Source organism: Carettochelys insculpta, chromosome 6 (assembly GCF_033958435.1).
Source record: "Carettochelys insculpta isolate YL-2023 chromosome 6, ASM3395843v1, whole genome shotgun sequence".
NCBI lineage: Eukaryota > Metazoa > Chordata > Testudines > Carettochelyidae > Carettochelys > Carettochelys insculpta.
The window spans coordinates 66774673-66795653 of record NC_134142.1 but is presented as its reverse complement, the minus strand read 5'-3'; the positions used below and the strand labels follow the sequence as shown (position 1 = coordinate 66795653).

The 20981-nt window shown below is 42.4% G+C and overlaps 1 protein-coding gene across 4 annotated transcripts in view; it reads left to right on the top strand.

The window, feature by feature from the left end:
* The window catches only part of PCNX1 (pecanex 1), a 163034-nt gene that overhangs the window by 47698 nt on the left and 94355 nt on the right, over positions 1 to 20981 (top strand). For 2 of the 4 annotated variants that reach the window (XM_074997156.1, XM_074997153.1), the window contains 2 exons: positions 5381 to 5513; positions 10579 to 10763. The exons of 1 other annotated variant lie outside the window; for it this stretch is intronic. In XM_074997156.1, coding sequence (XP_074853257.1) covers positions 5381 to 5513; positions 10579 to 10763 — 318 coding nt within the window. The remainder of the gene's footprint in view (positions 1 to 5380; positions 5514 to 10578; positions 10764 to 20981) is intronic. One more of the 4 variants, XM_074997154.1, reaches the window with a different exon arrangement.

Here is a 20981-nt window from a genome sequence, read left to right as displayed (position 1 = left end):
AGAGGCTGTCATCCAGAACACAGGGAGGAATGCTGCACTTCCCTGAAAGACAGCTCCCCAGGCAGGCTCAAAGGATGGTGCTCTGGGATAAATTCTACTTAATCTTCCAGCTGTTGGGAGAAAGTATGGGTTGGTGGGCTTAGTGTGTCACTGTGGTTCTTGTTGGGCCTCCACAATAGCTCTTGTTTTTGATCTCTGAGGAGTAGCATGAATATCTTGTTACTATGTGTCTTGTAAACTTCAATCCTGATGTTCATATCTTGGAAATAGATACTAACAAGTCTCCGATGGCTCATTAAAATAAATTATTAAACAGAAGAAAAAATTTAACTCTTTCAAATGCACTTTAACATTTTAGTATTTGAACACTTTGCAGCCCAAGGTGGTTTTGTAAACAGGACTTTGCGACACACATTGATGACTTTGCCTATTCTGACTGATATAAAGATTGACTTTGACCCATTTAAACTGGGCTCTTCAGAAAGCAGAGATGCAATAGCGAATGAACTATTCTTAAGACCATTACAGCAATCCTTCTTGTTGCACTCTACTATTAATATAGCACTATTTGTTTTTATAATGTTAAGATCATAACACAAATTCCAGGTTCATTATAACACACTTGTATTTTGATTTGGTTTTTATGGTAGGGCCTTTTTAATATAGAAATCTTCCTAAAATAATTCAGTGAAGTGATTCTTGTGAATGATGCTCTATATAGCAGAACCAGTCCGATACTCTTCAGTAACAAATTCCGGCATGGTAGAATACAATCATTTTTACTGAGGCTACATCGACACTACAGCATTGAACACACCATAGAAATAACGTAGCTGGGGTTGATGTACCTTGAGTTGAGTTACTGCAGGTTTTGTACCTTGGGGTCAACCAGAGAAACTCTCCCATTGACTTCCCTTACTCTTCTTGACCACAGTAGAGTAACAGTTGACAGAATGATCTGCAGTTGATTTAGTGGGTATACACTAGGTAGGTGGGTATATATACTTTGGTGGGTGTACCACTGAACCAATTGCTAGTGGATCAGTCTCAGAGCATCAGTACGGGTTGCAGTATAGATTCTGTCTGAATGAGTGTTTGCCAAGATACAACAAAAGTATGTACCTGCCCCATCTAACTAGGGTGACCATCCATCCTGTATTAGGGATGCCAAAAAGCATCCCAACTTATTTTTTAAAAGGCACTAATTGTCCCGCATTTGGGCCCTCCCCTCAGCTGACCTCTGAGGATAGGCTGAGGGATTTGGGCTTGTTTAGTTTACAGAAGAGAAGACTTAATGGTGACTTAATAGCAACCTTCAACTTCCAGAAGGGGAGCTCTAAAGAGGAGGGTGAGAAACTGTTCTCAGTTGTGTCAGATGGCAGAACAAGGAGTAATGGTCTGAAGTTAGAGAGCGGGAGGTGTAGGTTGGATATGAGGAAAAACTACTTCACCAGCAGGGTGGTGCAACATTGGAATGCATTGCCTGGAGAGGTGGTGGAATATCCATCCCTGGAGGTTTTAAAGTCCCAGCTTGGCTGGGATGACTTAATGGGGGTTGATCCTGCTCAAAGCAGGGGGCTGGACTAAATGACCTCCTGAGGTCCCTTCCAGCCCTATGATTCTATGATCTTTTCTGCCAGCAGCTGCTGCACTGGCAGGAGTTGTCAGAGACTCGGCGTAGCTGTTGGGAGCCTGAGCGGTTGCTGCATCCCTGTCACTTCCTTGGGACTCAAGGCTGCAGCTTTCCGGGGGCTGCGGTTTCTCTGGTGCTCCTGCTTTCCCAGGGCAGGTGGGGTGAGGGCCATGGCTGCTGCTTTCCTGAGGTCCAGGGAGTGCTGATAGCTGTGGCTTCACTGGGGTTGAGGGGTTGGTCGGGGGAGGGTGGCAGCTGCAGCTTTCCCAGGGATTGGGAAGCACTGGCAGCTGTGGTGTCTCCAGGCGGGGTGCGGCAGCTGACACTTCCCTGGGGCTCCTGGGGACAGCCAGCGGCTGCCACCTCCTTCCCAGTTCCCCAGAGTTTGGTGGAGCTGCCCCTCCCTCCCCCATATCTCACTGTCCTGTATTTGGGACAGGGAGAGATGGTCACCCTAAATCTAAATGCTATTGGCTCTTGAAACTTGCATGGGAATGCATATGCTGGATCTCTCTTGAGGGTCTTGAGAGCCTAAGTTTTTATATGGACCACAAGTTCACTCGTCTCACTGTCCTCCAATGGTAGCAATTTACAAATTAGTTAATACAGGCTGAATGTCTCTAGTCCAGCATTCCTGCGTTTGGCAACATATGTAGTCCAGCATGATTTTAGTTAGCTGGATGACCACTGATCATGGATGTGGCCAAGTTTCCCAGGGCCCCATAAAGTTTGTTTCCAGGCACCAGTCCTGACCCTCCCTGTTCTGTGGTGGTGTTTAGTTGTAAATTACTCCGAAATGTCTTGTAAGAACCCAAGAAGCAGTAGAAGTGTTGATCATGCAGGTAGACAACATTGACCTCCAGTGGTCTGATAAATTCTTGTTTGGTACCAGTCAGCCCTGAGGGTGCTGGACTAGAGAGCTTCAACCTGCACTATTGAGTCTAGCCTCTCCCAAAAGAGGTTGTGCCAACATCTGTTCTGCTCAAATGCTGACTTACAACATAACTGTCTTTTCAACATTAAAGGAAATTTTTATTCTAAAATAAAGCTGTCACCATGGTTAAATAAATCTACCATGAGACAGAAACGGGCTTAAGAACTTCATCTTCCCTTAATACTGATGATACCTGGCATTTGGTTCTAGCTTGAGACTTAATGGCCTCCAGCCCCTTTCTTCAAGCATGAGGTCAGATACAGCAGTACTAGCTTTATTTGTAACTGCACTTAGTCTTCCATGTTCATAGTGATGCAATGCTGCAAACCTTGTGCACTTTCAGAATGATGAGCTTTGCTTTAAAAAAAAAAAACAAATCAAAAACAAAAAACACAGCAAATTAAGCTTGCTCAATCCGATGTCTTAACAGCCTTGCTTAAATTTTTTCAACTGGAACACCATCCTTTTCGCGCTGCCAGTTTCATTTTTATTCATTTATTATTTTATGTATTTGTTTATTTATATTTAATGAATAAATATTTATTCATTTTTATTCACATTAGAATGAGTTTCTTGGCTGCAGCTTTGACACTGACATCCTGAGACGATGAAGTCCTGACATTCGCTTACAACAATTTAGTGGGCTAAATTTGTATTTGAAAGCTTTTTGTTCTCTAATCAAAAAAAGTAATGAATAATGGTTTTCATACAAGCTGACTTGGTGGTCTAATGGCAGCTAAGAGTAATTAAATACCAGATGGTGTCTCTTGGTTCCAGAGGCTGAAATGGAACCTTCGGGAATGTCTCAAGATCATAGGAAGACCCCAGCCAGGTCACTGTCGAATTATGTAGAACATTGTGCACGCTCCAAAATTACATTAAAAGAAAACCATTACCGTTGCAAAGTAAGGCATGAATAAGACAGAAGATGTCTGCACTAAGGGTTCTTGGGCAATATCAAGTAGTTTCGCCTGTGCATATGTATTCCAATATAGTCCTTAAGTATCTGGTCGTATGTTTTTTCCAAAGAACCCTTGGTTCATTCAGTGTACAGAATGCACAGTGTTAATGAGCAGCAATTTCATTATTTTGTTTCCTCCACATTGTTCATTGTATGGTTCCAGGCTATTGTTTCATGCACACTACTCAATCCCTGCTCTATACACAAAATTATTCACTTCTGAGATTCATCTGTGGCATTCAGCAGAGCTGAATACCTGTGGAATGCTCAAAGACTAATTTATTTTTAAAACCCCACTGTGGTGTGCGTGAGGCTGTGTGGTTCCTGTTTTACAGGCCTACCACCTGATTTTTCAAAACAAGTTTAGCAGTATGTAGCATTTAAAATGTGTAACACAGCTCCATTGACTTTAGTTTCAGTGGTGAGTTTGCATTACCTTTGTAAATCAGACACCAGGGTCGGAAGTCATACAACCAAAACATGAGGAATAGCGCACACAATTAGCGACCATCGGTGAAAAGGTCAGTAAAAATACACTTGAATAGCCTCATAGAATAGTAACAGAGAGATCACCATGTTAGTCTGTATTCTATCAAAACAAAAAAGCAGTCATGTGTAAGGCTATAGATCTGAAGAAGTGGGCCTGTCCCATGAAAACTCATCACCTAATAAATTATTTTGTTAGTTTTAAAGTGCTACATGACTCCTTTTTTGTTTTGATTGAATAGCATAACACTGGGAGTTTGTGGCACAGGTTGGAGTAGAGTTCTTTTTTACCTTTGAACAAACATGGGTAATTTTTTTGCAAATACGGGAAAAGGTACATCTCTGATACACAGGCTGCTTCTGCCTAATTAAGTCCCTCCTTCAAAGAATGGAGCTTTTTGAGCAAAAGTCCTTTTTTTTTTTTTTTTTAAGATACCAAGAGGAAATTGTGTTTTTTTTCTTTAGCCTTGTTTCTGGAGGTAGGCCAAATTCTTCAGCTGAAATTTCTCAAAAGTTCAACCTATAGCAAACACCAAGGCCGCATCTGCACTGGCCCCTCCCTTTTGAAAGGGGCATGTTAATGAGGCAGTTGGGAAGATGCTAATGAGGCATTGTCGTGAATATGCAGTGCCTCATTAGCATAGTGGTGGTCACTGTGTAGATGGGGGACTTTCGAAAGGACTCCCCTGACTTCGAAAATCCTCTCTTCCTAAATCCAAATGGGAAGAATGGGCTTTCGAAGTTAGGGGACCCTTTAGAAAAGCCCCCAGCTACATGAGCTGTGTGCATTCCGAAAGTGGCACTTTTGAATCATGTGGCCACCATTATGCTAATGAGGTACTGCATATTCATGAAAGTGCCTCATTAACATGCCCCTTTTGAAAGGGATGGGCCAGTGTAGACACAGCCCCAGTGTACAAAACTTAAGACCAAATAGTTGACGTTGGGTGGAATTTTTGTGCAATAGCAAAGAAGTCCCTGTAATGCAAAGTATCACGCAACCTTAATAGGCGGTGGTACCAGCTCCACGTAAAACTTACACATATGTTTAAGGTGCTGGAGAAGTTAATCCAGTTCCCTTCCCAGAAAAGTCTAAAGTCTTGAAAATATTTTTGGAATTCTGGCTATTTGCACGTTGGGGAAAGAGTGTTTATTTAAAGTACTTTTGTGATCCTGTTTAAGGTAAAAGATGTCAGTAGTAAATGGCTTAAGTATAGTAAGTGTAAAGATCTAGTTTCTCTTGCTGTGAAATTCATTAATTAGGGTGTGGGTGTGGGAAGAGAGATTCATTAGTTGCTCAGCGCGTATATATCTGTTTATCTCTCGGACTGGGTTTCTGTTTGACCTAAAGTCTGTCTTGATGCAGCAGCACAAGCCAGCGAGGAGACTGTCATGTTTCACCGTGAACGCAGCACATTTAGGCGTCAGGCAGTACGACGCCGGCACAATGCAGGGAGTAACCCCACCCCTCCCACATTGCTCGTCGGATCACCCCTCAGGTATGGTATCTAAATGTTCCACCATCTTTAGCATGCATGCAGCAGACTACATATTTCCCACACCTAGTAGTATTGCCGAAAAACACTTCCCTTCTCTCCTCACCTTGAACTTTTATGGGCTGTCTCTGCATGTCTTTAGAGTTGTTGAATTGTGCATGTGTACGTAGTACTTTTTCTCCACAATGATATAGTTAGGCAATCTCTTAACATGGCTGACACATGTTGTTTTAGATTAACCCCAAAATAATGAGTGGTGACAAGCTGACTTATGCTTTGTTCTTTCACTTTAATTTCACGTCGCATCTTCAGATAGCATTTTTTTTCCTCCCAAGTGGGAAGAAAAGAATAGGAGTAGCTGCAATTCTCAGGGACTGTGGAGGGGAAAGGTTCCCAACGAGAAAATTAGCAGACCAATTCAAACAGCTAAATTGTCCAGCAAAAGCTCTAAATCTTAGAGTGAAGGCAAAACACTACACAAAGAGCCACCAATTAGCCCTGTCAAATTAGAAATGGTTGAAATAATTCATAAATGTTTGCAGTCTTTGTTTTTAGAAGTAATAAATTCCATGATAATGCTTGCTGATAACTCTACTTACATCTGGTAGTTCATAAATCTGTATTTTTAATGACTGCCCTCAGCCTTCTAAGTTAACAGCTAATTGCTCACAATATTCTGAATTTTCCAGCTTTAAATTACAGTAGTACTTTTGTAATTTCTTTTACTGAATGAGTACAGAAACAGAGCAAACTAATGCCTTTAAATCTTTTTAATTCTGTCTTGACCAAATAGGTCTTAAGCAAGAGGCAGGGAATCATGACTTTTTTGGCATGGCACTGTTAAAGCAACTACTGGAGCGAATTTCCAGAATATCAGGATTGATAGTTTCATAGTCTTGCTTTTAGACACTTGTCATTGATTTTTCTGTTCTTTGAGGCCAAAGGAGAGATGCACTTCCCTAAGAATGTATGCATCTTCCTTCTCTTTGAAGATGCCATTTTATCCTGAAGAAAGTGCACATTTAATAGTGTCCCACATTCCTCCCTTCTTTGGTCATATCCTGTTAGGTTATAAAAATCAGATGCAAATTTTAACACCTACTTATTTCCATGGAGAGGCATATCCTGGCTTTAAGGGGTGGGAATAAAAGGAAGTTTAAAGTCCTTTTCCTGTGTCTGAAGCTTATTCTGTTGCCCCTCCTGTAGGGGCATTGTTCTGAGATGGAAGATGTTTTGTTCTCTCTCTGCCATATTTGAGTTCCATTGATTTTTTTTTTTTTGCGGGTACATAGGCATGTGTCTCCTGAATTTTGGAAGCCACTTTTTAATGAAGATGGATAGATCTGACCCAAGGCATTTGTCAGCTGCTGCTGAGACAGTGGCACTGAGAGAGAGGGAGAAATATCTCAAATTCAGATCACTCAAGTTAGGCTAGGCTGTTCTTTAGTAATTGGTGACATCTTAGCTTCTGATACCACTCTAATCTACTTCTGTTATTTAGGATACAAGTTAGTGAGGTACATTTTTATTGGCTACTGCTATAAATAGCCATACTTAATGGAGTGTGTTTTTTTCAAAATAAAATTTACTACAGGAAAAATAGATGTTCATCTTTATTCTCATTGAACACAGATGCCTAAAATCCATCTTTAAAAGTGAATAACTTAACAGTGAGTGCCGTAGCAGCTCTCCATATTTTCTCGAGTTACCTCTGTCCTGTGTCATATTCACTTGCATTGTGTTCTCTGCTCCTTTGAAGGGGGGAGAGCAATTGTGTTTTGTCTCTCAGATCACGCAAATCAGTGTGAGCACCAATTACTGCACTAGCCTTAGATATGTAAGAGTAGAGAGAGAGCAGAATATGAAGCAAATGAAGAACAATCTCAGAAGTCAATGCAGCTTATACTGAAATTGCAGCTGTCTCCATCTCAGCCACGAATCTAGACACCAAGATTTCCATGATACCATTGCTTGTGGCATACTAGTGGATTTTTGTTGTAGGGACAATGAGCGAGGTGAACTTTGAGGATATAACTTCTTATTCAAAGATGAATATGAATGAGATTTGACTTACTTTTGACTTAAAAATTCTGGCCAAATTATCTTTACACATGTTTCCCATGCCCATCTGTTTCTGTGTAAATGAAAACTGGAACCCATTAGCTAAGTTTTCTGAACATCTCCAAAGTAGCACATAACTAGGAATAAACTGAAATTTAAGTGTTTTTGGAATATACATGCAGAGTCTAATACTAGTAGTGGATACCTCATGTAAGGCATTATTCATGGGGCTGGCTGGGCACCTGATATATTATAGTTTAAAATGTCTTAGCCTATTTTATATCTGACTTACAGTAAGTCAGTGTCACAAATGACCTCATTCTTGGAGCTAGAGGGTCAGCAGTTATTTGTAATAGATTTATTTGAAACACAAGACGGATTTTTTGGGGGAAATTATTCACGTTAAACATTCTTCGGACTTCTATATAGCTAGTGGTGGGACGGGGGAGGCAATGTCACCATTGTTTAACTTAATGAGAGTTATGTGCACTGAAGACACCCAAGAAGTAGGAAATAAAAACTTAGGGGGCAAAAAAGAAATTCAGAGAAATCAGCGTGCTCCGTTACAAACTGTACCAACTTATTGGAAAAGTGGTGATCGCTGCCAATGTGTTGGCATTTCCTATTTCTACTAATAAGTAATTCTCTTTGTAGTTCTTATACAGTATTAACAATAAACTCCATTTTTGCACGTTTTAAGCTTCAGTAACAGTTAGGCATATTAACCTTTTGTTGCCCTGATACCTTTTTCTTTCATACTCTTGCTGATGAGGTTTTTCTTTCCTAATCTCTTGACTCTGGCATAATATTAGATTTCATAGAGGTGGTCATTAGAAGACCTGTACGGTCCCACTTCAGGTTTCCAACCTATTGAAACATTTTAATTAAAATGAACAAATTGTGTCTCAACTAGACATTTGGCCTTGAGAGAGATTTTAAAGTACACTCTGACAGCATTATATAAAAGTAGTTCCATACAGTGTCCCATTTGAAAATGAACAGACTATTTCCGCACTACCCAATAAGTACTAGTAGGTTGCTGGGCACTTCAGATACTGTACACTAACATTTTAATATATATGACAGTCTGTACTTGTCAGACTTTAGATTTGACTGGTAAATTTAGTGTTAAATATACTTGTTTGAAGTGGAGGTGCTCAAGCAGCTTACTCAATGTTTACTTTATTGCCATAGGGTTTGATAGCTGAAGTAAGTTAATAAGTACAAATTATTAACTTGTAGCAGGTTTTGAAGGAAATAGCTATCTTGGTAATTATAAACTGTTCAGTTTAGCTGTGTTGTTTTGCTGGGTAATACTCAACTGAGACAGTATAGCAATCTTAAGGGAAGATGCATCTTTGAATCTTTTTTCCCCTAAGGGCTTCTGTTGCCATGTAGCTCACTGAGAACCTTATCTACAGCAGCAAACAATGAAATAAGATTGAAAAGCTTTTAAACTCAAACATACTAAAATATAGTAGTAGTAGTAGTAGTGTGGAAGCTTGCTTCTTTCCATGTGCTGTGTGCATGTCTGCTTTATTTTGCATGTGCTTTTAACAATCATTCTCAATACATAATCATATGGTTTTTCCGGTTTTTGTAGCGGAACTGAACATCAGAAGTTCTAGAATGTATTCTCTTGGTGTAATCAGAGGCCACACACACTTATGTATAGTCAGATGTAAAGATAGCATCTTCCTTAAAGGCACCAGAAACCACCTATGGAATGAATTGCTAAAAGAAATGAACAACGATGTTCTGTGTATCAAAGGGGAAAGGTTTTTTTGCCCAGCCAAACCCTAAAATATTCAACATGACAGGACTCCCAAAATAGTTTATTTGATCAGAGAGAAGAGTACACATTCTATATATTACGGTTGCGCAACATGCAGTTTCTTGCTTTACCAAAAGAAGGAAGGTTGAAAACACAGTAACCTAGTATGTGATCTAGGCACAGTTTTAAGAGTAGTGTAAATGTGGGGTGTGGTGGTTTTTTTTTTTTTTTTTTGTTTTTGCTATTTTCTTTCAGAATACTTTTATAGTCATGCCTTAGTATAACCCCTTACGGCATGGTATTCTGCCCATCTTTTGTCCTTTTTCTGATTAATAAGACTTTTCATTAGGAAGATAGTTTAGAAGTGGAAATAAGTGTTAAAAGTTCTAAAAATACTATTCTCTTACAACTGTAAGGGAAATAGTTAGGCTGTAAATGCCTCTGGACCATAGACAGAAGTATTTGGAAAGATTTTTCTTGGTATGTGTATATTTTTGGGGCCTTAAAAAACCCTTTGATTTTTATAACAAAATTCCATGTTAATGGTTTTATCGGAATATTAATACGGTAATTGGTTAAGAAAATCCAAACTAACGACATTAGAAATGTAGTTGAACAATTATATTTTATAAAGGTTTTGTACTCTGTTCAGCTTGAAACAGGTAAGCCAAAACAATATTTCCAGAATTTATGCAGCTACAGGCCAATTACCTGTAAGATCTACCCCAGAGTTTGACTAGTAACTTGTTCTGAAATGTAGAGAAGAGTATTTGGATAGCCAGCAGGCTAGTAAATGCTCTAGTGGGTCCCCAACTAAAGCCAATACATAACAGTTCATCAGCTCTTGCTTTGAGCAGCAACAGAGGCATGTAATTATTAAAAAGATGTCTCTGATAGTTTTGTTTTAAAGTAATAGCTTGCACAACATTGTCATTTTACATGCAAATGCATATAGAGAATTGCATTGTATGAAGACGTGGGACAAATAAAAATGCAGTAAGAATAAGCAAATTTTAAATGAAATAGTAGAGGATTTGGAATATATTTACTTAACTAACTTTTAAATACCCTGCTGTACAGTACACCCGACTTGTGTTAGCCTATTTAATAGGCTGAATGGCTTTCGTATGGTATGCTTTAATTTGACTGTCTGTTGTTAATAGTTTTGTTACATCACGTCTAGAAATTTTTATTCTTCCCTGTAATGTTTCCCCAATCCATGTTTTTTCCTAGCCTTCAAGATGGTCAGCATGGCCAGCAATCCACAACACAGGTCAAAGTCCAGTCCCGCCCCCCTTCCCAGGCAGCTGTGCTCAGCTCTAGCGCCTCCTTGCTGGTGAGAAATGGGAGTGTCCACTTAGAAGCATCACATGACAATGCATCTGCTGTAGGCGGTAGCAGTTTGCACGATGAACTTGGTATGCAGGCCTTATGTAACCTTGGTGACATGGAAGTTTAAATGCAGCCGATTTATGGGTAATAATGCACTGAAATTAATTTAAACTGAGATCTTCCTTTTGGAAATTTGTGGGTGCATTTCTTAGAGGGAAATATTACTTCTGTTCATTTCCCCACTGCTCCATAATTCTTTTCCCCCATCCCCGTATTTCTTTTAGCAAGTACACTAGGAAGACACCCTTAAAAGGGGCGCAGATTTAAGTGATACTGTGAGCGCTTCTACAACTTGAACAGCACAATACTTCCAGTATATACATTCTTTAAAAACTGCTAAGTTAATAGAGACCAAGAAAGCTAACTCTTTCCTTTTGATCTCAGAGTTTAGCAGGGATTGGAGTCTATACTGCTCTAGTTCTGTATGAGTGTTTAAAAATGTACTGGCCCTAGTAGCATCTTTTATGGTCTCTAAGACGTTTCTGCTTCTAGTGGGTTGTGATACATTGGCTCTGCAGGTGTGTGGGGACGGGATGGTTGGGTAAGTGATCAGTGAACACAGACAGTGCAAGTTATTGCAAGTTCCATTTGTAAAAAGTTAAAAACTTAAATGAAAACATCTCACTGTTTGTATTTGTCTCCTAATAAAAATTTACATGAATGTCATACTGCTGCTGTTTGACTGTGGTAACTTAATGCTTTTAATAACATTAAGTTACTGTGGTCAGGAAGATGTCTTCTCAATGTAATGTGACTAGTCAGTTTGAAAAAATGCATTGCTTTTTTTCCCCCCTTTCAGCCAGTCATCTATAATTCACTGGGTGATTTTTAGTGCTTCCTAGTACATACTGCGTACTTTTTTTATTGGTATTGTTAGTTTTTAAGGTGCTACAGAGCTATTTTTTTTGTTGTTGGCTTTCATTTATCGAGAGGTCTTGAAACACGTTGGAAATATTAAACCTCAGGTGGGGAAGCTGAGACTCACTAATGTTAAGTGGGTAGCATAAGGTGATAGAGTAATCTCTTCAGTGATGGAAATGAAATGCAGCAGTGGTTCTAAAACTGTCCCTCTTCTTTGTCTCTTGGTATTTACAACACCCCAAAGTCGTGCCACCCAGTTCTGGAGGCAGAGCAGAGAGAAAGGATTGCTGGGTGGGCACCCAGTTTATTGGCAGTACCACACAAGCAGCTGCACAAAAGTAAGAGTGGAATGTGAAAAGTGATCATCATCAGTATCCCTTTTCACAGGTCACTCACCCCCCCAGCTGTTGCTAGTTCTGTGCTGCTGCCACCTCAGGGCTGACAGTTGGAGCCCTGATACCTCCAAGTGAGGGATTGGTAGCCTTGAGGAAGGATAACCTGGGTCTGGACTACATGTGGGATTGAAGGAGAAGGGAAGAAGAGCCTGTGTGACAGGCTCCAGGTGTTCCTTTATTCCACCTCTTGGGTATTTGTGGCCCTTCTGCATGAGCCCTAGCCACCTGCACTGACAAAGCTTGTTATTAAATAAAATAAAATAAACAAACAAATACCACAACCCGCCCTATAGCTTGAGAACCACTGGACGAAGGTAATCTCAGGGGTCTCTTGTCCAAACAGCAAACCCTGTTTCATAATTTTCATCTACTGATGTTGGGGTACACACAGTGCATCTAGTTTTCAAGGCAGAAAACACAGCCAAGGTATTAAGAGGGCACATACCCCTAACTTTTTTTCAGTGACTGCTAATTGTTTTAAGAAGTCACAGAGTTGGAGTGCAGCTCTGTAAATTCATGATGTTGATATATTAGGAGCTAGTCAGTTTTAGACAAGGCCAGTAATCCCACATTAGGAGATAACTGTGTGACATCTTATTTGTTGCAATGTAGATGAGAATTTGAAGAGTTGCTTTATGTACAGTTTTAGCATTTAGTTTTAGTGTAGTATTTTGAGTACAGTTTTAGCATAGAACTTACCACTCAAAAGTATCTTCTGGTTCCACTGTGTGCTGAATTTAAAAGTACAGCTTTGCTTTTTATGACATTATGGTTTTATAATTGCAGAAATATGAATCAGACCCTTTCAAATTACTTTTTTTTTTTTGTTCTGCTTTTAAGCGTTGGAACAACTGCGGTTTTTAAATGGTAAACCAAATTAAGTTGAAGGATATATATCTCTGTAAGATTCGAGCAGTACCATACTGAAATTCAACAGTTTGTTGTCCACTTAGTTTGAACGGTTGAATTCTCAATTGCTGTCATTGCTGTTAGCCTGTTGCAGGAAATACAAAAAGTGTGCTCCTGCTCCATATTTGAGTTTGTTCTTAAAGCAGGAATTCAGCCACATGGTATATAAAGGATCCAGTGTTTCCTCACTAGAACAGCAGCACTTACTCTTTGGGAATAGAATGCATTTTCTGAGAATTTACAAATACAGTAAAAGCTTTATTATCCAGCATCCCTGGGGAACCAGGGATGTTGGATAATAAAATGTGCTGGATATTCAAGCTGGGGCCGTCAGCCAGCTCTGCTCTGCTGGTTAGCAGGCAGGCAGCCAACCCTGCTCTGCTGGTTTATCCAGATGTGCTGGTTATACAGGTGCGGGATAACTGAGCTCTAACTGTAAATGCCTTAGTTAGAGTAAAAAGTATTTTAAAACTGCAAGTCTAAAATTCAGTACCTCGAGTCAATATGCTAGGAATTTTAATTGCTCCCTTCACTTCACTGCTGAACTAAGTTGGGCTTTTATGGTCATCCTCTCTGAATTGTGACTCTGGACCAAAATCCTTAAAACCAAAACTTTTAGCCTTACAAGAATCATGAAGAAGTGGGTCTGTCCCATGAAAGCTCATCAGCTAATAAATCATCTTGTTAGTCTTTGAAGTGCTGCATGACTGCTGTTTTGTTTTGCAAGACTCATGCAGGGAGTGCACCTCTTATATTTTGCTGCTTTTTTCTCATGTAAATTGAAAGATATTTGAGAAGATTATTTGTGCTTCCTCTAGCTTTTTTCTGAAAAAAAAAAAACTTTTATAATACTGTAGTTCCATTTGATGTCGTGTCCCCTGTGTTCAAGTTGGTAACATCACCACTGAAGACTTCATAATTCTGCCCAATCTTGCCATTGCATGTTGTCCTTTTGCTTCAAGGAGATAGCAGGCCATCCTTTTATGCTGTACCCTTCTCCAAATGTTCTGTCCTCTTTTTCTCAATATGGAGTCAGTGATAGCAGTTGCTTCGCTTCTTCAGAGAATAAAGAACTTTTGGTAGTTGCTTGCTTCATACTGCAAAAGGCTTCCCTTTCCTGTATCCTTAGCAGCTGTTCCATTCCTACAGAGGCATATTTCTTGGTTGTTGACTCAATGAGTATTTGAGTGATTTTTATACTGCTAGCAGGGTTGAATGTCTCCTTGTTCATTCTATCTGATCAAATGTTTGGTCTGCTCTTTCAGTTGATGATCTCTCCAGATCCTTTTCAACATATTCTTCCTGTGGCATCTGTCAGTGATTTCTGAATTTGGTCACTGAAAATTTTCATTTTCTTGAACGCTGTGTAGAATTGAAATTTGCACTTTGACCGGGTATCCTCTCCACTGTGCTCATGAACTTTCACTTCATGAAACCAGTAATCTTATTCTTCAGAAGGAATGAAATCATTGTTTAGGAAGGGCATAACAGTTATCACATCATCTGTATCCCTAATCTAGTGTGTTCATAACTAAATGCCTCCTTAACGCCTTGTCTAAAAGAGCTCCTGGGAATGAGTACTATGATATTCAGAAAATCTGTTCTTGCAACATGGGAAGGTTTTATATATAAAATATAGGAAGCTAAATTAATGCTAATATTTCCAACTAGCAAGTTAATTTGAGGGCGGTCTGTTAGTAGTTACTTTAGTTAACTAAATCTTATGTTCTCAATTTTGTATTCTGCCAAACTATCAGTCAGTAGCCACACCAAAGCATATTGCAGTGGACTTTGTTTTAATATAGTCTTAGTCATGCTATCGTTTTTTAGCAGTCTGAGTAAATACTTAAATAAACTACTGGGATGTTGAAATTGAAGGATATAAGAGTAGAAACAGGAACTTTTGTCAATTAAAACACTTAACTCTGTTACCAATGTCCTTCTGGTATTGGTCAGTCTTTAGCTGCATCTACACTGAGAGAAATTTGAATTTAAGGCAGTTAGCTTGATATTACCATGTGACTGTCTTCACTTTACATAACATTAGCTTGATGTGGGGAGCACTAAGATTGAGACTTCAATATTGCCATTACCTGATGGGTGTTGCCTGAAGCTTGTATTCAAAAGTTTGATTAAAGGCCAGTGTGGAAGTGCCATGTCTTAAAATCGAATTTATGAGCTTCCAGAGGTGTCCCGTATGTAACCTACAATACCCCTCAGTGCTCCGCTCTGGCCACTGCTCTCCAGTTAATTAGGTAACAGGAAGACTGTGAATTTCAAAGCGGGAGCAGCAAGCTTATGGCTGTGGGCTCCTGTTCATTTGAGAGCCTGAGAAATAGCTTTTTCTCGGTGCTGAGAGTGCATCTACCCATTACAAATAGCCCCTGCATGAAGTCTGTGGTTCTGTCTCTATACCTGTGATTGATTGATTTTTTTTTTTTTTTTTTTTTATTGCGCTGCCTGGTGCCAGCCGCTGCCCCACCACACTACATGGCAGCAAAGATGTTGTGGAGGGCGTGCTTGAATAAGACACCAAGAAACTTCTCGGTGGCTTACATTTGTGCGCAAACACCCCTTTCCCCCCCCAACTGGCACTGCACAGTCGCCGTCTTCCCCGTGCTCAGCCACGTCACTTGGGTAGCTCCCAACCCAATAAAAGCACGTGCCTGCTGTTTGGTGCTGACCATGCTGCCAGGCAGCACCTGTCTTAGCTTGTGTGCATTTAGGGCTCCAAGGGTGGGAAAGAATTTCGGGGGCTTGCAGATGCCATGGGGAAGTCTCCCCGGTGGCTAAGATAATTGGGGGTGAACACTTGAACTGGCCCCACACTGAACCCTCCACGGCCCTACCATGGGACCACTGGGGGTTTCAGCCACCGGGAGGAAGTCTCCCCCAGCAGCTAAGATACTCAGGGGCTTGTGGCCACCAGGGGGAAGTCTCACCCTGGCAGCTAAGATAGTGGGGAGTGACCACTTCAACTGGCTTCCCCCACTGAACCCCTCCACGGCCCTAGCAAGGGACTAGTGGTGCTTGTTGCCACCAGGGGGATATCTTCCCTGGCAGCTAAGATAGTCAGGGGCTTGCTACCACTGGGGGGAAGCCCGCCACTGAACTCCCCCCATGCCTCTGACAACTGGACGCCCACCAATATCTTCAGTGGCTTTGACGCTGGGGTAAGTTTTTTTCCCCCAGCAGAAAATGATGTTGGGTGCTAGCTGCCACTTGGGAGGAATTGTCCCCGTGGCTGTTAAGATACTCGGGGGCTTTCTTCTGCCTTGGGGAAGCTCCCCTGTGAACCCACGGCATACCTCTAGCAAATAGTGCCCCACCAATGTCTGTGTAGCAAAGAGGGAAGCCAAAGATCTTCTTTCCTACACTTTTCTATCTTTTCTTCTAACTTTGAGAGTCTTTTCCTTGTGTTATTTGCAGGGATTAGATGCAATCACGGGGGTGGGGGTGGGGGGGCAGATGAGAACACAGCAGTTGCACAGAACCCTTGTAGTACACTGGAAACCCAAAGACCCTCCCCTCAGCAACTTTTTTTTTTTTTTTTTGAAAAACTTTACACTCTCTTATTTCTGGCCAGTTGAAAATTCAGCTACAGAACAAAGACATTTCTGTAAAGTTTTTTGCCATCTCTGTGGATGCCCCCACTTTTCCCTCCTTCCAACAGGAAACATGGACATTTGCTCAGCACAGGAGGGGAATGAGGAAAATGCAGTGTGGGAAGATGAGGTCAAAGATCAGTGAACATACCCAAAATGCTTCAGGGATGAGGGAACTGTGGGATAGGTTCTCACAATGCACTACTGCAACAGTTGTTTACCAATTAAGTGTGGCAGCAATAAGTTGACTTTGAGGAGCACATGGGGAAGTGAGGATGGTCAAAGTCAAACTTATAAATTCTAGAATTACAAAATTGATATTAATATAATTGAATTTATTGCATCATGAAGACTGTTTTTATCTCTAGCTGAATTTTGTGTCTCTGAAATCAGAGCACGAAGCTGCTTGCAAGTGTCACACAAAGTTTTGCTCTGTGACTGCCATCAAATTATATAGCATTTAAGCTTTCATATTTAAAAATAAAAAATAAATGTGGCCCTTGCACTTGCAAAAAGGAGCCTCTGACCTTGAACAGTATGTAGAAATGCTGTGCTGTCTTAAGTTTGTACACAGATTCTGCTGTTACTGCTGTTAAGTTTTCCACATTACAACACTATGATAATTAATCTGATTTTTGTCAGCCTTCATCTCTGCTAATCAGAGTCCCCAGGGAATAAAATCAGTTTCATTCTGTTGGTGCTTGGGAAGTCTCAGAAACTATCCTCACAGTAAAAGGACCCAAAAATAGAGAGAGGGGGAAAAGCGGCTCAGCAACAGATACTTCCCTTTTGGCAGCAACCTGAAAGCTAAGGGAAAAGAGGAGTATTAAAGGACCCCTCTATTGTGCCAGCCAGGAAGTTGCAAGAAAGTTAAAGAACAATCATAGGTAAAGTTAAGACTTCGTCAGGCTTTTTTAATAGAAGTCAAGGGCAGGTCATGGGCAATAATAATAATAAAAAAAAATGGAAGCCTGTGATCTGTCCCTGACTTCTACTAAAAAATAACTGTGACGAAATATGGCTGAGCCTGAGCCCTGCAGCAGGAGTGCAGAGAGGCAGGCAGGGAGTCTGGCTCTGGGAGGCTAGAGCTCTGGGGCTGCCCTAGAGTTGTAGCTTGGGGCTGCAGGAACACCCTCCCACTTAATAGCTCCTGCCCCAGGGCTGAAGCAGAAAATGCCATGGAGGTCACAAGTCATGAGTTCTGTGGTCTGTGATACAATCTTAACCTGGACTGGAAGGGACCACAAAAGGTTAGCTAGTCCAGTCCCCTGTATTCAAGGCAGGACTAAGTATTCTCTAGACCCTCCCTAAGAGTTCTGTATAATCTATTTGTAATAATACTGGTGATGGACATTCTACAGCCTCATTAGACAATCTTTCCCAGTGTTAAATTATCTTGTTTAAGTAGCTTTTTCTATATATCCAGCCTAAGCCACCCTGGCTGCAATGAAGTTCATTGTGACTTGTCCTAGTCTCAAAAGTTAAGAACAGTTTTTCGTTCCCCTGCCTTGTAATAATCTTTTAAGTATTAAAAATTATTTCTTGATCCGGTCTTCCACCCCTTCCCGGTCTTCTCTTCTGCAGACTAAACAAATGTACTTTCTCAATCTTCTCTCATAGGTCAATTTTTTAGACCTTTAATCATGTTTGTTGCTCTTCTGTGGACTTTCTCCAATACATGCACACACTTTCTGAAATGTGGCTCTCAGAACTGGACAAAATACTCCAGCTGAAGGTTAATCAGTATGAAGCAGAGCGGAAGAATTACTTTGCAGGTCTTGCCTACGATGCTTATAATACACCCCAAAATGTTTGCTTTTTTAGAACAGTCTTGTAAAAGTGTGTAGACATACTTGTGGCAGCCAGTGGTGATGAGTGAGGCACTTCACATATACAGGACATTTCCGAACTAAATGCAATACACCAGATGACACATTTGGACAAGATCCTGGAATGGTGTTCTGGTGAGAACCCTAGCATCCTTTCCTTTCCTAGTCCTTGGAGGCACAAGAGAGGCTCCTCAACTATCCATTGTATTTGCTGGATGGATGGTGATGAGCAGTAGCATCACTATTTCCATGGGTCCGCTTACCTTTAGCTCTAATTGTAGAGGCAGTCGTCACATTATTAGATATCTACTGTAGCTGCCGTGACTGATAGTATGGGAAATTAAAAAACAGAAATTATCAAATATCTTTAGTGGGAGGGAGAGGAGAAGGGAGAGTACAATATAATGTCGACTGTATGGGGAAGGAAGACAAACATTCTGAAAACAAATCCCATATCCTGTATACAGTTTTACTTCAGCATAAGCCCAGGAAAGGGGAAAAATACTCTTCATCATGTTGAAGTGTTTGTTCTTCTTCGAGTGTCCTCGTGGGTGCTCCACATTGGGTGTCGGGCTCGCCCGGCACCGCAGATCAGATCTTCCAAGCAGTTTCTGCCGGACCGCGCATGCGCCGGTGCGCACCGCTCCCCTGCGCACTCCTGGCCACATGCGCGATCCGGTCCCCGCCAGTTCCTCTTAACCGCCATCGGCTGCAGACGGAATCCGACTAGGCTACGGCCAAGTTAGCGTATTCAATGGCTTTTAGCTATTTTCTTTAAAGTTTTCAAGTTCTTAGTCTATTGTTAAGTTAGCCAGTTATTTTCCAAAAAAAAAAAAAAAAAAAAAAAAAACCAACAAGCGGGACGGAATTCAGTCCAGTCCTAGTAACAAGCGGAGCACCGGAGGCCAGGAGCCAAGGACCATTAGCCCTCCTGCTGCGGCAGGCTATCCGAGAGGGGGAAAACAGCACAGAGAAGGTGCTAAGTACCCCATTAACAACTAAAAGACTCTCACCAGCAACGTCCTCTTCAGGATTCAAGAAATGTGAGTCTTGCTGAGAGGCATGCCAGCGTCTGATGGGCACAGTCACTGTATAAGGTGCCTTGGGGAGTCCCATGTCACGCAGAAATGCTCCTTCTGTGCAAAATTAACAGCCAGAGCAAGGAAGGACAAGGAGATGCGGCTTAAAATGCTGCTATTCGACAAGGCCCTCCAGCCTGACGTGCCGGAGTGGCCGCAGCAGGAGGGACCCTCCGGGGCCCATAAAAGGAAAGCTGCCTCCCTCACCCCATCCGCGCAAAAGCGGAGGAAAGTCTCCCCAACCCGATCCCTGCCGGCAGCAACAGCGAGTGGGACGGGAGGAGCGCACAGCCCCCAGCAGCAGCAACAGCTGATGGGCGGCGGCACGGAGAGCCACGTGGAGGCGGCTCAGCCTCCGATGATCAAACAGCCGCCCCGCACTGCAGGCAGGGCGGCGGCTAAACAAGCGCCAGTACCGGCGGCACCGCAGGCAGCGGCACCGACCCCTGGGGAACCGGCGGTGCAGAGCGTGCAGGCACACAGCCTGCAGGCACCGGAGGACACCGCCCGCGCGTCACCGCCCATGAGCGTGCTGAGCGCGGCGCGGATGGGGCCCAGATCCCTTGCACGTCAGGGGGCGGAGCCACCCCCTCCAGGGAGGGGGAAGGCTGCACAGAAAACAAGGCACCACAAACCCTCTCGAGACAGGGCTACAGAGTTGCTTTCTCTCAGCCCTCCGCTCATGCTGCGGACTCCAACTAGAATGCAGGGGTCCCCCCTAGCCTACCTGGAGCCCCTGTCTCCATTTTTACAACCAGCCTCGCCCTGGCTGGGACCACCTTCACCCTTCCTGGGGTTTGAGCCGCTGGAGTACTATCACAAATCGCTCTCTCCAGTGTCCCATGTGTCTCGATGCTCTCGCTCCCCCAGACGCAGGGGGTACGCACCAAGGGAGTGGTCCAGGTCACCTTCCCAAGAACAGTGCCCATGCTGCCATGGTCGTCCCTATCACGCAGGGCATAGACACCACCGGCATTCTGCCAGGGAAAAATCCCCACAGTCGGTTCCGTATCCCCGAGGGCAGTCGCGAACGGGGACAGAGACTCAAGTATCTCGGGCAACTGGTTATGGAACCCCGAGATTTTCCCTCGCAAGCTTCCAGCAAGGGGATGTACCATCACCAACAGGAACCGGAAGGGTCCAGAGAGGCGTATCCTAGTGGTTCCTCGCTCTCCTCCCCGGACGAGACTACGGCCCAGGGGGACGACCATCCTCCGGACGATCTCAAACAGTTTCAAGAGCTTTTTAAAAGGGTGGCCTTCACGCAAGGCATCCAGACAGCAGAGGTGCAAGAGAAACACCATAAGCTCCTCAAAAATCTGAGACCTCCGGTCTCCTCCAAAACAGCAATACCGCTTGACGCAGCGATCTTGGAGTCCGCCACTACGATATGGCAGACCCCTGCGACTATTCCGCCTGTCCACAAGAGAGCGGACAAGAAATACTTCGTGCCGGCGAAGGGCATGGAGTTCCTGTTCAGCCACCCACAACCAAATTCCTTGGTGGTAGAGTCGTCGCAACAAAGATCAAAGACATCTCAGTTCAAGACAGGGGGAACAGACAAAG